Source organism: Lupinus angustifolius, chromosome LG20, assembly GCF_001865875.1.
Source record: "Lupinus angustifolius cultivar Tanjil chromosome LG20, LupAngTanjil_v1.0, whole genome shotgun sequence".
Classification (NCBI taxonomy): Eukaryota; Viridiplantae; Streptophyta; class Magnoliopsida; order Fabales; family Fabaceae; genus Lupinus; species Lupinus angustifolius.
Genome location: NC_032028.1, coordinates 9,063,676 through 9,080,657, shown reverse-complemented (window position 1 = coordinate 9,080,657; position 16,982 = coordinate 9,063,676). Strand labels below are relative to the sequence as shown.

General features: G+C 32.5%; 2 protein-coding genes across 3 annotated transcripts in view; one reads left to right on the top strand and one right to left on the bottom strand.

Annotated features, from left to right (window-relative positions):
• LOC109336272 (GABA transporter 1-like) lies at positions 6,437-10,079 on the top strand. Its single transcript, XM_019572774.1, has 7 exons — positions 6,437-6,671; positions 6,879-7,109; positions 7,927-8,024; positions 8,118-8,304; positions 8,394-8,524; positions 8,886-9,119; positions 9,626-10,079. The coding sequence occupies exons 1-7, from the start codon at positions 6,542-6,544 to the stop codon at positions 10,004-10,006; spliced, it is 1,392 nt and encodes a 463-aa protein (XP_019428319.1). The 5' UTR covers positions 6,437-6,541; the 3' UTR covers positions 10,007-10,079.
• The window catches only part of LOC109336030 (phosphatidylinositol-3-phosphatase myotubularin-1-like), a 17,117-nt gene continuing 11,556 nt past the window's right edge, over positions 11,422-16,982 (bottom strand). For both annotated transcript variants that reach the window (XM_019572371.1, XM_019572370.1), the window contains 9 exons: positions 16,783-16,882; positions 16,578-16,691; positions 15,891-16,060; positions 15,680-15,764; positions 15,242-15,469; positions 14,649-14,708; positions 14,458-14,522; positions 12,682-12,961; positions 11,422-12,414 (listed from right to left, as the gene is read on the bottom strand). In XM_019572371.1, coding sequence (XP_019427916.1) covers positions 11,896-12,414; positions 12,682-12,961; positions 14,458-14,522; positions 14,649-14,708; positions 15,242-15,469; positions 15,680-15,764; positions 15,891-16,060; positions 16,578-16,691; positions 16,783-16,882 — 1,621 coding nt within the window. In that variant the 3' untranslated portion in view covers positions 11,422-11,895. The remainder of the gene's footprint in view (positions 12,415-12,681; positions 12,962-14,457; positions 14,523-14,648; positions 14,709-15,241; positions 15,470-15,679; positions 15,765-15,890; positions 16,061-16,577; positions 16,692-16,782; positions 16,883-16,982) is intronic.

The following is a 16,982-nucleotide window of genomic DNA, read 5'->3' as shown; positions in this document are numbered from 1 at the left end:
ATAAATTTTTATATCAACAATGCATAGATATTAAAATAAGTATTGGTTCATTTCTTAGCCCAATAAGACTAGGGCTCATATCTCCTTGTTAGACTCTTTTAGTATTAGTGAATAGACACACATACCTTACCAACCATCTCAATTACTTTTCCAGCAAGATGAATTTGGATTGTGGTTGGGAACCAGTAAACTCGTACCAATACCGGTATAGTACAATAATTATATTAGTCGTACAAATATGTCAGTCAAAATTGATTAAAATTAGTTAAAATCGGTTATACCGACCGATTTTCAATTAAACCGTACTGGTCAAACTGGCTGATTTTCATTTAAAATTATTTTTTAATGAAAATAAAAAATATTAGTTTTTATTTTTTTTAACATTATTAATATATTATATATGTATCTAATTTCACCTGTATACGATTTAATTAGTATACTAATTAAATCATTATATCTCTGTATTAGTACCATAACCAGTCTAATAATATATTAATAAAACCGCTCATAAGTCTTTTATCTTTATTTTCACAGTACCAAATTTTCAGGTGAGAGCAGTAAAAGAAAGGAGCAAAAGTTGTTTCAGCTCTCAACAATTCAACTTGCTTCTAAATTCCGTATTTCCAACTTATTAATTACTATTTGTTTGTTTTATTGTAACTGTTAACCATCACCATTGGAAAAGAGATTTCAAGTTGGGATAGTTATGTTGTCTTTTAAAAACCTGTCAATTTGGCTATAATACATTGTGGATATGAACATTATAGAAATAAAATTTTGCTTTCGGGAACTAATTAAACTACAACCACGGAGACATAATTGTGCAAGCAACTAAATAAACCATGTTATTCCTATATATATTTTTGGTATAACTAATAACTTCATACTTTTACGGTTTTACTTATTTGTAAGAAACTAATTCATATTTTAAGGATATAATTGTCTCTTTAATAAGGCCACTCTTAATAATTGAATCTTTAACATTTAGTGTACTATAATATTTGGAGATCTAGTAAGTCTTACTATATATATCATACTATTCATCAAATTTAAATATATTGCTGTAATTACAAATTCGATGTTCTAATAGGGGAATTGGATTCATTATTACACATTCATCATGTTTGCTGTACACAATTGGGCATGAATAAAGAGTTTGGAAACAAGCTAGGCCGCCTATCAGGGTTTATCACCTGGCCTATAACAGGTTAGGTTAGATGAGGTTTTTTTCACGAACATATCAGACTCAGACTTTTTAAAAAGCCTATTTAGTTTAATAGATCAGACTTTAGGTCATCTAAAAGACCTATTAAACCTAACAAGCCGGCCTATTTAGTTATATTATATAAGAATGTTGAAATTATACTATTTTAATATAAACAATATTATTATATATGTAATATTAATATAAAAATATAATTGAATTATTAGAATTAGATGGGCCTAACTAAAAGTAAGTCTATTAAAATGTAGATATGGTAGCCTATTTCATGTGCATATAGTATAATAGGCCTTTAAATTAGACTTTGAAATTTTTTTTAAACAAACTAATACGCCTGACATAGACTCATATATGCTATATAGGTTGGGCCTGTTTAAGGCAAAGTCTAGCCTGATCTGTTTCCACCCTTAGGCACAATGGAGATGGCAAGTGCATCTAACAAAATTAAACATAGGTACTAGGAAAAAAATATACACATAACATTGTTCACTTGGGCAAGATCATGTATGAGTGTCCAGACACACTTTATTTGGGAAAGGGTATTTAGATTTTTGTTCAAAAAATGAGATTCAAATTAAAACATGTATCGTACGGTCTAAATCTAAGCTCCCAATTATTTGCATGGAAATGCCTAATCATTACGAAACCCTACAATGTTTTTGAAGTAGCAAAAAACTTATGAAACATATATAGCATGCAAGCAAGTGAAGTAAATCATCTTATTTGTGCAAAAAGTAATTAACAAATTCTAAATTTCGCAACTAATTAACAAGCCCTAATATATAGTTCCTACATAACATAGTTATATTCTTTAAACATGATGTTGGGGTTTGATTCATGCCATGTATATGAAAAGTACTTTGTTATAAGAGCTTGTATCTACTTTAATCATTTCTTCACCACAAAAAAATTAGTCTTCAACTATCAACTAAAGAACACCCTTAATATATTAAAGAACAATCTCCAAATGCACTCTTTCTCGTTTAATAAACTCTTAAAAAGTAAAAAAAAGCTTATAAGCTAAACAATATACTCTAAACTCTTGAAATTTCTATAATGAAAAAGTCAGAACTAGTCTTTCACAGCATCCTTCAATTCAAATTCCAAAGATCTGCTAGGCCTCTCATCAATTAACAAGGGAAAAAATGAAAGGATGTTAAGATAAGTTTCACATCAAATAAAAATATAGCCAAAATAATACTAATAAGGTTTAGACAACCATCATCTTATCATCTAGCTTGTAGGTTGAGTTAGGTCTATCCATTTTAATATGGTATCATAGTCAAATCATTCCCGAAGGTTACTTGCAAATATCTCATCCTCAAACTGTGTCGTATATGTCCAGTCATAGTTGTGAGATATAGTATCAAAGCCTAATCATTCCCATCCCATTGGTCACTTACGAATATCCAATCCTATAAACTTCACATTTCAGATGTTCATTCAATGTATTAAACCGAGTCTCACATCATATAAGAATATGAATTATCCAATATACTAACTTTTACAAATGGGTTAGATTTAACTATCTAATAAAAAGACATGTATTATTTGTCCTTTGCTTGAGATGTAAACAAAATTGTCCCCACTAACATCTCTAGCCACTCCATTTTGTCCATATTAATTAATTATTAGGCAGAGGGCACCTATCACTACTCCACTCATCATGTCTAAGGTTGTGGGCGTTAAGAATGCACCAGTTTCTAAATTTGTATACTATTTATATACATGTTAACCGATGAATGGGGTCCTTAATTTGGCTGGTACTAATATATATATATAGTACCCCAAGACTTTATGTTATGTCAAAAGGATATTATTAGTCAACAGTTTTCCAGGACAAGTTTACCTCCTTCAAATAAGCAGCACCATCTTTTGGTCTATAGAATAAGCACTCTTTAATTTGTTGTTTGTGGACATCTATAAAAAAATAAATAAATTGGGAAGTGTAAATAAAATGAACTACTAACAAGATATTGATCTAATAATGTAAGACCCAGCTAGATTATGATGATAACAAAAATGTCGAGAATTTGATTCATGGTAATACCATAAAAAGACAAGCTTTTCAAAATTCCAATTTTCTTACTAAAGATGTGTTGCTATTTTTATATATATATATATATATATATATACATATATATATCAAATTCTACAATTTCTCTTATAATAAATTAAAATATAATTACTTTTTTATTTGTTATCGTTACATAAATCTTAAAAATCACCTAAAAATTAAAGGAGAACAAAAAGCTATCATATATAAATTGTTAAAATAACCATTTTAAAATGGTATGAAGATAAAGGGAATATGAATGCATAAAAATATTTCAAATAGAAAGAAAAGGAATTGTTGAATAGTTAAAAGGGAATTATAAACAATAAACGTTTCTTAGAGAAGAGACAATTCGACAAGAGTTAGCTGGAAAGTATGAACGAAATCCATTCATCAAAAAAGTGGTTTAAAGAAGAAAAAGAACGGAAGTATAATTCCCATAATGCATTTGATTGTATTATTTCTAGCTTTTGGTCAATGAAAAAAAGTGCATACATGCCACCAGCATTCAACTTTGAATTCTTTATTAATATGAGATATGGTCAAAATATCAGAAGAGTGCATATCACACTTAAAGTCTATACCCGTAATTTTGGTGATACGGGGATGTGTCTTATTATTCTTGTACGGGTAAGAAGGAGAGACAATCACATATCTCGAAAGTAATTTGTGGGCAAGCTTTTACATTTATATATCTATTTTTGTTGGTAGGTGTAAAAGCTTAGTTAAAACTTATGAATTTTTTGTTGCTTTTTAGCACATATGAATTTGTTTTTATAACTTTTATATTAGTATATGTAATAAGAAAACGCAAGGGAGATAATTCATTCTCCTGTAATGCAACATATGGTGCCACCAATGTTCCTCATAACTTTAATCATCAAGTAGGTAGGGAATGAGATAAAGGATGAACATTTAAATATTAAATAAATATTATACGCTGAATGGGTTAGTTGATGAATTGTAAATAATAAAGTCAATATCCACTGTTTTTTTCTTCTAAATATAGAAACAGTGTGGTGGTGATGGTTTTCTCAGCAATTTTGTACAATTTTTAATAAAAATGTTTTTCAAAAAACAACTATATATTTTTTTTTATATGGTTGACTCATTTTGCATAAAATTATTTATAATTTGTTATATATGTCGTATTTTTACATTAAAACAACTTTAAAAAGGTATTTTTATGCATATGTGTATTTTTCTCTCTCGACCTCTCATCCATTGGTTTCTGTATCCACCCCAACTACCCATTTGTTAATATTTAAAGTAGTGTCTATCATATTTATTAAGAGTATTCTTCTTGGGATAAAAGGTAGGCGTGCATGAAAATGAAATTTATAGATTACTTTGGTTAGTTTGAAAGATTTAATAGAAATGATTTGGAATATAAGTGCTTTTTAGGTATATATACACCCACAGATCAATGTTCAGTGGACTTGTAGCCGACAAACAAGGAAACTTCACCAAAATATTAGACACATTGAGTGGAATTGACAATGTTTCTTTCTTTTTAAATTAGAATGGAATCTTCTATCATATTTTTTATGTTTTATTTATGTTTTAATCTAATAAAAAATGACATTTAATTAAAAAGAAAAAAATCATAAAAATATAAAATATTCTTTTATATTACTCGATAGAATGTAATGACTTAAGACATAAAAATATGAATTTTTGGAACATATGCTATTTTTTTCCATACCTAGATTATAAAAATGTACACTAATGCTAGCAAAGCACTATTATAGGTAAAGTTATTAGATTAGCATAACTCTAAAAAAATTAACTAACATCGTGAAGGTTGTCTAAGTCTTATAAACATTGTTTCCGCATAGTCTCATGTAATGTGTGATTATCTTAATTAACATAACCTCTCACACGCTCATGAGTGGGTATATGAAGTCTGAAGTTTATGGGATTGAACATATACATTGTATTATCATTTGTTAACTTTTCTTTAGACTTATGGAATGACACATCACTTATTCTTCATGTCCCCTTCAAGTTGAGATCCGATAATAGATATAAGGTTGCTACTTCTCTCTTAGATGGATAATCATAAATGTTGAACTTTCGTTGAACTCTATAATAATCTTTTTTAAAGATTGGAAGATCAAATACAAATAATATCATATTTTCTATCTCTTCGGTTTAGATACAATAACAAACATATAGTCATTACTTTTCTCTCTCAAGGTGGAGATGAAATACTATAATAGAGATTATTTCTCTTCTCTTAATTTTATATACTTAAAAATCAACTGAAACCTACAAAATATTTTTAAATCAACAAGCATGCAAGTTATGATTCCTTAAAACTCTTGTTAGACATAAAAGCAAAAATATAATTTTGGCCATTTAATAAATATTTAAATATATAATAATATTTAAAAAGTATAATGTATAAATTAATTCATACTATTAACCAGGTTATTATCATAGTATAAGAGGACGACATGCTAATATCTTATGCGATTTGTAATTGAATTTAGATCATTCAAAATCCAGTTTAAAGACCAAAATTATATAAATTGTACAAGGTTTGTATATTTTGTTTGCAAAAATATGGTAATGATTTTAATTTTTAAGGAGGAAATGAAATCTTATCATTTCCATTACATCTTATCTATCGTAGAAACTGAGAGGTTAAAAGCAACAATACTCACTGTATAAAAAACTTTATTTATATTTATAAATATTAAACTCATAATTTAATTTTACATAAAGTTATTACACATGATCTGTTTCCCAAATATATCATTTAAAAGTCTTAATATTGTGATGATTTTTCCTTTTTATGTTGTATATATACGTTTAATTTTATATTAATAATACTTTTCAAGTTTACCCTTATCTAATACTTTATTATTTTTCTTAAATATTAAAAAATTAATAATGACAAAAATAGAAAGGATATAACAAGGAAAAATATGATTGAACCAATCATTACATATTCACATGCTTATTTAAGAATTGAGCCTGTAGTTATGCTTCTTTGACCAGCAAACAATTCAACCATGTTTCTTCTCCTAAATTAATTTCAATCTTTTTCAACATTCATGTCAACCTCATCTATCCATTCATATTTCTTACTTCATAGTATATCCACTTATTCCGAGAGAACTAAATTTTTTTACCTTACTCTAGGAGTATATATATATATATAGTTGTTGGGATTATTATTAATAGATGAAGGTACAGTTTTGGACTTACTATATTAGTTGAAGCTTGTGCAGAAACAGTAGAGAAGAACAACAAAAATGGGAACTAATGCTGACAAGTTTGGTGAAGTTTATTCAAGTGACAGTGAAAAAGGCTTTGTTATCAACCATCCTCACTCTACTCCTCCACAACAAGATGCAGGCTTGAAGTTTGTTCTCAACTCTCAAGGTCACAATCCTTTGCCTCTTCAATTCTTTATTATATTATTATCTTTTCTCTAAGTTTAGTTCTATGCTTTAGACATGTGTGTAAATTGTATTGAAAAACATCAAGATCTGTTATTGACACTGATTTCTATGGAGTTTTGAGGTTACTCCATTCATGATAAGAAAAGGGTATTGATAAGTTTTGTATATGGTGATGTATGTTGTGCAGGATCATGGTTTCATTGTGGGTATCATTTGACAACATCTATTGTGAGTCCAGTGCTTCTAACACTTCCTTTCTCATTCACTCTTCTTGGTTGGGGTGGTGGAGTGTTGTGGTTGACCCTTGCTGCTCTTGTAACTTTCTACTCGTATAACCTTTTATCCATGGTCTTAGAACATCATGCACAACTCGGCCGTCGCCAGCTTCGATTTAGAGATATGGCTAGAGATATTTTAGGTGAATTTCTACTCTCCTTCATTACTTTCCTGCTATAAGTTACAAGCAAAATAGATTAGATTGTGTTATCCGGTTTATGGGTAGATTATTTATCCATTCTGATGTAACAGGATTGAAGTACTAGGCTATAAAAACATGCATTCTGTAATCCTAAAAGGTGAATTGAATTGCTAATCGTATTATCTAATAACATATTGATAGTCTCTCAATGCTATCGAACGGAGACTTAGACATAGTTGGCTGAACCTCGTTAACAAATTATTTGTTTTGTTTCACTTTATGTTCGACTGCCTGCTTACAAAGGATAGTCACATTTTTAACTTCACCATCACAAATCCATCACCTTCTATCTTTTAGTTGTCTGAATTTTTATCCGAAAGTCCTTTCTTATAATCTGTTCCCACTTTTATATCTATTGAAATGTGAAGCTTGCATCATCAAATCAAAATATGATGTTAGCATTCTTGAAGCTGAATCTGTTACTTATCGAAAAGCGCTTTTCTTCTTCAAAGAATATAACTTCTGAAGATGGACATCTTGCAATAGCAATCAGCTACAGAAAACTTTCAAGTGCTACTGCTTCATAGTTTATCTGGATAAATAACCACTAGCAGCTAAAAAAAGTTTTAACAGCAATTGTTTAATATCTTATGTCTCCTAACTTAATTGTTATTGAACCTGGAACCTGTAGTTTAATTCTTCTTGTCCTCTATAGAGACTAGTACTTTCCTTTCTTTCCAAGTTTTCACTGTTTCCATCCAATTATTAGAGGAATAAAGGGGTGTCATTAGTTAACAGCATATGCTATATATTGTAGGACATGGATGGGACAAATATTATGTAGGCCCTCTTCAATTTCTCATATGCTTTGGTACAGTCATTGCTGGTCCTCTTGTGGGAGGAAAATGCCTCAAGGTACTAACACTAAGAATCAATTTCTCACTATATAGCTTATGAAAATTTTCATCCCAAGTATATTGAGAAGCTACATTTTCTTCTTTTGTGCAGTTCATTTACGCGCTCTACAACCCAGATGGATCAATGAAGCTTTACCAGTTTATCATAATATGTGGAGTCATAACACTGCTTTTGGCTCAACTTCCATCCTTTCACTCCCTGCGGCACGTTAACTTGCTATCTCTGATTCTGTCTGTGACTTACTCCACATTAATCACGGTCGGTTCGATATACATTGGTAAGAAAAGGTACAAAAGAACACAATGGCATTGGCAGCCTAAGCAGAAACTTGAAATCCACTTTATGTCTTGCTTGTATCTACCACAGGTCACTCAAAGAATGCGCCGCCTAGACATTATTCTCTGAAAGGCTCTCATGTAGATAAACTCTTTGGTGTCTTCAATGGTATTTCAATCATTGCTACTGCATATGCTAGTGGAATCATACCAGAAATACAGGTTTGATGAACATCTTATTCATTTCGCAGAGAATAAATATAGGATTTGTGAACAAGCAATATGGAATGTTCTTCAACTATGACTATTCTAACAGAATAAGCACCAATTAGACACCCTTTTTTCTTTTTCATCTGAACTAGACATATTTTTTGCATGTTCAGAAGGAAACAAAAACAAGTGCATTGATGAAGCCTCTTAGTGGCATGTATATGGACTGATATCTTATTTTATCATCTTCAAACTTCTATTATCTTTGAACTAAATATGCATTTTTAGCCTCTATATTACTTTAAAATTTGACTGAATTTAAATAAATTTGCGCAATGCACAAGATACTCACTGGTTCTTTTGCAATTTGCAGGCAACTTTGGCACCTCCAGTGAAGGGTAAAATGTTCAAAGGACTGTGTCTGTGTTATTCTGTTATAGCCACTACCTTCTATTGTGTTGCCATATCAGGTTATTGGGCATTTGGAAATGAAGCCTATGCAACAATTCTTGCTAACTTCATAGGTGAGACCAAGCCTCTGCTGCCCAAATGGTTTTTCTTGATCACTAATTTATTCATCCTTCTGCAAGTTATGGCAATGACTGCGGTAAGAACAGCTTCTTCGTATACATTTGTCTATGAGTAGCAGCTTAAATAACCATTTACTCAATAAGCTTTTTTTATGTTGAGACTTCTTCATTCACACTTGGAATACCCAACATTTTATATAAGCTAAAAAGACAATTTCATAAACTTCTCTAATAAAGTTATTGAAATAAGTTAAAAGAACTTATAATAAGGTCATAGATTACTCTACTAAGATTAGCTGATAAGTCCAATCAAGCAGAAGCTTTTTCAAATATGTTGCAAAAAACTTAATTTTTATGAGCTTCTCTTATAAGCTTACTTAAATAAGCTAAAATAAGCTTATAAGAAGATCATGTGATAAGTTATTTTTCGAAGCTATACAATGAAATAAGTTATTTTTATAGGCTCAAACAAGCTTTTTATAAACTCTTCCCATTACCAAATGTGGCGAATTTATGCAACCATTTTGCAAGTGTGATATTTAACTTTCATGATGAACAACTACTATGCATGGTTATGATACAGGTTTATCTGCAACCAACAAATGAATTATTTGAAACAGCTTTTGGAGACCCGAAAATGGGACAATTTTCCATGCGCAATGTTGTGCCAAGGATACTATCTCGGTCACTATCAGTGGCTGCAGCCACAACTTTGGCAGCAATGTTGCCATTCTTTGCAGATTTATTGTCCTTGTTTGGGGCATTTGCATTTATTCCTCTTGATTTCATTTTGCCAATGGTGTTCTATAATTTGACTTTCAAGCCCTCAAAACATAGCATAATGTTTTGGTGGAACACATTGATTGCAGTAGTATCCTCAGTTTTAGTTGTAATAGGGGGAATAGCATCAATCAGACAAATAGTTCTTGATGCCAAAACTTATGATTTATTTGCTGATATGTAAAAATTATAGCATTACATACAAAAAATATCATTGCAATTGTTTTAGTCATCTCAAATCAAGCAAATTGGATTTCTGAACCATCAACAGTTCAATGGTTATGTGCAATTCATGTAACAACTAATCTTTATGAAGACAAAACCTTCGGTATTTATTAATAATGATGAGTTAAATGAAGAATAATGAAAAAAATAACTAACTAAAAATAGAAAAGTTAAAAAGAACAATGTTACATCCTCCTGATAAATGTTTCTATGTTAACTTCACAATTCTACTAGCTTGCATGAACAGTGAGTTTGATAGAAGAAAATTAGACAACAAAATGACAAATTAACTAAAAACATTGGCTGGATCCTGATTGACAAATGAAATCTAGCACAGGAGTGAACCCTCTTAAGTGTTTTAATTTTTTTGTTTGTCATGGAGGAAATGCAAAAAAATATAAGAAATTTTACAATATTTAATGAAGACTAGACCATAAGTAAAATCTGAATGTTCTTCTCTCTTTTATACAACCACATGACAAAAAATGTATAAGAAATATGTTGCCATCAAATGAAAAGGTATAAAGCATAGGAACATTTTTAAGTCCTAGATTGATCTTTGTTGTTAATGGGTATTCACTAGTACTACTTGGCTTCTCAAGCAATAAGTCAGTTTGTGAATAAAGAAAGAAAACGCAAGTAGGTAAAAGATGAGATGAATAAGAGACTCCTTCTTTGTGTCCATCTGTAAGAAATTGTTGCACCTAGCAATGCTATTGATCTTAGAATGGCATATATTCTGTTCAAAATTAGTGCCGGTCAATGCAACACTTGATCTTAGAATGGTAAAACCAAGATTCATTTTGTTTTCCTTAAATAAAATTTGACTGACCTTTAATCTTATTTTTCTTTTCCAGTTAATGCAGATGTGGTTTTGAAAGGTACTAATGTTAATGGGGTCTTCGATTCTAACCCCCGAAATGATAATGTAATATTTGATCAATTTCTTTTAGAGAAGCTGTTTCAAGGGGTCTCACATCCATACCCATGGATATGATGGCACTGATACTGTGAAAAGAATGGAATATTTGGCTGGCCAACGACTGAAGGGAAGAGTTCTCATTTGAATGCAGATATTGGTCAATGAGTACTTCATTTCTTTCTTGAATAAACATGCAAGTATGAAAATTAATGCTTAGATTGAGCTTGATGTAAAAAATTGCAGCATGGAGTTGGAAATGTTACAAGTTTTGTTGTGTTCAAACTTCAAAACAAAATAATGAAGCTAACCCTGCTGCTTAGAAATCAAGCCACGAAAAATTCTGCGCCATCATTACCAGGTGTGTGATCGATCATCGAAGATACCCATGGCTCTATCTAGCATCTACGTTGACAATTAACAAGAAAACCTTTAACCAGCTGAGGAATTGAGGCAAAAGTGAAAATATATGTCAACATCAATTGACTTCATAAGATATGCCAACAAATTGTTCTTGCTATACATTGATCCCTCAAGAAATGATAAAGTAGAGAAAACTTAAACATTTATCCAAAATTGATCTTATTCAAGAACAATTGCAATGTAATCAGCTACTATCCCTGATTGTCACCAAATTTACAGTTATGCATATAATAATATGGACCACCATGATGCACATCATCAACCTACGTCGACTGAGCTTAACATATGTCTGCACCAAGATGGTCTCCACTCCAGCCAACTCTAAAAGCCTGTACAAATCCCGAGACCCGATACAAATGCCAGGTCCACCATTTCTCCTCATATATATCACAAGGAAAGTTTGAAATTTTTTTTATCAACTATTCTCATATCAGAAAGAAACCTAAATTTATTGGTTTGAGTCAGTCTTCACTAGTGGAATCTTCTAGTGGTAATAAATTTTCAGTTTACTCCGACTTGAAATAGCTATCGTTAATTGACAGTTGGTCAAATGCATCAAAATTTGCCTTCATACCGACAAACTGGCTACCTAGTTGAGCACAACCACCGCTTGGCCACCTGCAGCCTCCATCTGCAGAGCGAAATGGGCATAGAGTTTCACATACTCGACCAATTGAGCTGATTTGATCATTGTTATCTGCTGTAACTGTTACTGAAACAGACATGTCCTTTTTGTTATCATGCAAAGTACCATCTGATTCTTTCCCATGGGAAGAATGCAAACAGTTTGGTGCTGCTTTCAATAGGTTGCTTTCAATGTCAACAATGCAATCGCCACTAGCAGAGAAGTGAATCTTGCACCCAATTGACTGAACTGCACGCTTTATGGCCGTATTTTCTTTGTTTGTCCTCTTGGCAATGTTCATAGCTGAGCTGTTTCGCTGCTTCTCCATTCGTAATTCTGCATTCAATGCCTCCATTGCATTTGAGATTTCTCTGGCTTTCCTTTCTGCCACTTCTTTAGCCTGTTACCATTCCGAACAGCACTCAGTGACATTAAAAGGAAAACAAAGACAATTCAACTGTTCAATTCATTTGGACAAATGAAAGAAATAGAGAATCATTATTGTAACTGACAAGCATAGGGAAAATGGCATGAGGCAGTCAACAAAACAAAGCACACACTAACATATTGAAAAAAGAGTAATAGTTATCCACGAATGGGGAAGGCAATAGGTTTTAATGGGATATAGACATAATGTAATAATCAGAAAATGAAGGAAAACCACTACCTTCTGCATCTCTGAGTTTTTCATAATTATCTTCCTACATTGTTCTTCAATCTCCCCAGGTTTTGCTTCTTCTGGACAGGCCCAACGAAGGTGAAATTGGGGCCATAAAGTTGGGGCCAACGCTGCTGCTGGGGGCAGAAGAGGACCATTGTGCTTCAGCGGTTCATAAAAGGGATTATAATGCACATGGAAACCTCCTTCTGATGTACGCAAATCAGCCAAATATGCCCACAAGCACCCACAAGCTTCAAAAACATTGCATTGCAGCCTCTCTTTCTCGCTGAACAAAAACATGCAATCAGAACAAAATACAATGTCTAAAACGACAAGTGACATAACAATTGCAATTCCTCTTATGTTTATTTCACATTTCTTATACTTCATTCTTATTTACACATTTATCAACTAATAATAAGCCTTCTAACTGCAAGAGGTGTTCCCAAGGTTCTTGGTGATGGATGTCAAACTCTTTATTGGTTTGAAATCTGGATTGGACAAAAGCCTCTGAAAGAGGTGTTCCCAAGGTTACTCCTGTTAGCTGTGAGCAAACAAGCTTCTGTGGCAGACTCTGGCTATATGTTTAATGGAGAGTGGAGAAGGAATGTTCAGTGGAGAAGATATCTGTTTGTCTGGGAAGAGGACTTGGCTTTAAAATTGCAGGATATGACTCAGAACCATTCTTGCAGAGAGGGTATATGTGACAGATGGAAGTGGAGCTTAGACTCGTCGGGATTTATGTGGTCAAAACAATGTATTTGGCTCAAGTGACCGATTACCAATCGGATATAGGTACCTTGCTTAAAAAGAGCTGGATAAACTGTGAGCCATCAGAAGTATGTTGTTTTGTGTGGAAAGCCCTTAGAGGAAGGGTGACTACTAAAAATGAACTATGCAAGAGTAACATCATCCAAAGGGAGGAAGATTTGAATTGTGTCTTCTGTTTGGATCATTATGAATCAATAGAGCACCTATTCATTTCTTGCCATTTTAGAAGAAATGTTTGGCGTGGTTTTTACTCTTGACTACAAACTTCGATCATCATCCGATACAATTGCATAGATCTGTTCGAGCTTCATTTATCTCTCTGTAAAAATACCAAAGGAAGCCATCTGCGCAGGATGTTATGGTTTTCGGCATATGGTCCATTTGGCTAATGCAGAATGAGTATATTTTCAAGGGTAAGGAGGTTTGCTATATTCAGATAATGGATTTAATTCAAACTAGATCTTGGTTCTAGTTCTCCTCTAGTGTTGGATTCAATTCTTTTGTTTTTTGCAAAATGGTGCGTAGATCTTTGGTCTTGTATCCTTTATTGTTGTAAGTCGGGTACTAATTGACTGTAATCTCTTTTGTATATGGGCAAGAATCCCTTGTGCTCCGTCAATATATTTCTTTGCTTAGCAAAAAAAAAGCCTTCTGACTTCTATCTAGCTTTTTTCTTCTAGTCTGTATGCATAAAAATAAGAGGGATTTTCCTGACACTGATCATATATATTAGTGACAAACATTCTGGATTCTTAAGTTATATAATCAGGGCAGTATCACTTACTTACTACTACATGGGTTATTTTACTGTGAAATGTTAAGTACCCTGTAGTGTGCGAGTGTGTGTGTGTATATTCATTATTGCACAAATGTGGAGGCCTTAGTGCACTAAGCTAACCACATCATCTTAAAAAGTTCTAACACTCCCTCTCCAACTAAAGCTTACTATGTTTTAGCTAGTTACACGACAACAATGACCACATTAGAAAAGAAGCTCATAAAAAGAAATACCAATTGCACAAGAAATTTCCAAAACGACAAGAAAGCATGCAGTCCAAAAAGTCCACCAGGAAAGCCTGGATCAAGAAAAAGTAGAAGTTACCAGCAGGAAAGTTACTAGAAAAAAAACCATACAACAAAACAAATGCAGAAACATTTCAGGATATACCCTAGCAAAAGTGACATGTACGAAGGATACATACCGCAGAAAACTCAAAAGCAAAAGGATACATCCGCAACAATTGTGAAATACAATCAACCCACTGAAAACACATACCAGACCGTGAGCTCGTAATAAAGACAAATGGTGGACATAATCATTATGCAATATATGTAGAGATTCAAATCCAACTTAATCATCAACTCTAAAAGCTTAGAAAGAAGAGTTACGATTTAAACTAATCTTAATCACATCAGCTGAGATCCAGACATAAGCTTCACACAGCCTCTCAGATGTATGTTTGTATAAGCTATTTTCCTTTCCCAATGAAAATCACTTAGAGCCCAACCTCACCAAGACTAACAAAATCTCTAATTTGGGCTAATAATTAATCACATCAACTGTAAGGCCTACTTATGACAATAGTATCATCAAATTTGAAGTGACATCTACCCTCAAAGGATTAGCTAAAGTAAATTTTAAAAATATAAAAAAAAATATTGGTGTAGCGAAGCCTTCAATTTGAAGATGAGATTTATAGAAAGGACAAATGCATAGAGAATATATGATTGAGGTTAACAATTATAAATTACTGTATTGATTTAAATGATACCCGGTAGTTATTCAAGGACAAACCTGCAAAAAAATGGGGGAGTAGTTGTTTGAATTATGTGAGTGAGATGAAGCTTGAGGTTGAGGTGTAAATGCTCCTGATGACTGACGCATGGGCGATGATGAGGAATTGCCAGTTGAAGACTGTCTAGATAACTCGAAAGGCATGTTACCATTTCCAGGGAGAGATGGCATTCCCACGCGATCAGAAAATGGATGACCAAATGCAAGCCAGTCTTTTTCAACAAGTGCCTGCATAAGGAAGAAAACTGTGAGGCACAATTAAAAGAACCATGTTTTTTTTTCTTTTTTTAGTTCCAACATGGGACACATACAGCTAATGATTTGGTTGCCATGTTTTGAATGAAATACTGAATTGCAAAGAGTGAAAATTGTTCATCTTCTCATAGAGGCATTGAAACAGTAAGAAACTGAATTGGTTAAAGAAAGTCAATTCCATACCTGAAACCCTTTGAATGTCCGGTAATATGGATCAAGCAACAAATTAGCAAGTGAAACCAACTGACTTGTTCTATCCCATCCATCACTACACAAAAGAAATAATCAGGTGGTAAATACTTAACCAAGTCGAATATCATGAGGGATAAAAAACTAGGATTCAGATTTAGATTTCATAATTTCAGACAACTGAGAAACTACATCATTATAGAACCTGCAATGTACAAGAACTGAAGCCATTTCCATAGCAACACGAGCAGCAATCCAAGCTGAACCAGCCAAGACATTTTGAACATGCAGTAACCATCCACTATCCCCAAGGGTTGATACCGAAGTAGACATACTACTTAAATTGCCTCCACCCCATGTGGACCCACCATGTCTCTAATTGAACCATCCATTATGTATAGTTAATAGCACAAAATCGCATACAAATATACTCTAGCAGATAATGCACAGTTCAATAGAATAGCATTAAAAATACCATTAATTTGAATTCTTTCCGAACAGTATTTATGTAACAATTTTGGCATAAGATTACAAGAAACTGTACATCACAAGCATAATTTATACTGATGATGTGTGGAGGGAATAAAACTAAAATTTACACATAAAAATGGTCCCAGTCAACATTTTAATATCAACCATAATTGTAAAAAGTTCAAGTTCAATACTAAGAGTGATTCTATATGCACCCATATTTTTTCATTTTACACCATTGGATGACCCATCTGAAAATAGTTTGGGTGGGTGTAAAACCAAAAAAGGTATGCAAAAAGAATCACCCAACGAAAATTGTCCTAACAGATTCCTCCAACATATCTGAAGCATGCCATTTTATACCCTACTCAATACATCAAGAGCACAAATACATAATTCTTTTTAACACTCATAAACTAACCAAAAAAGATGACATTCCATCTGATGATGCTCTGCCATGAGTGTCCACATATTCTCGGAGCCGAGCATAGCTGTCTCTCATTGCATGGATGTTGTCTATCCCAAGAAAGACTATCTGATAAAATAAAATAAGAAGGTATATGCTTAGAAAATAATGCTAAACTTATAACCCAAAACAAATGTTAATGTTCAAGCTCATTACAGACCTCAGATTGAAAATAATTTGATGAGGATTCTGAACCACCTCCCATGGCCCCATTAGCTAATGCATTTTTCCTTGGCCTTGCATCAGCGATATATAGCTTTCTACAAGAGATACAGTTTTCGGAAGAAAGGTTCTAAAAAAGTGCAAAGCAAATCAACTACAAAAACGTAAAATACAAAACTGGCATGATAGCAACTTATC

What these genes read in the sequence shown, in the direction of transcription:
- LOC109336272 (XM_019572774.1), top strand. Translation starts at nt 6,542, where the DNA reads ATGGGAACTAATGCTGACAAGTTTGGTGAAGTTTATTCAAGTGACAGT. An exon ending in GTTTGTTCTCAACTCTCAAG is followed by an intron (nt 6,672 to 6,878) that starts GTCACAATCCTT and finishes TATGTTGTGCAG; the next exon opens with GATCATGGTTTCATTGTGGG. An exon ending in GGTCGGTTCGATATACATTG is followed by an intron (nt 8,305 to 8,393) that starts GTAAGAAAAGGT and finishes TATCTACCACAG; the next exon opens with GTCACTCAAAGAATGCGCCG.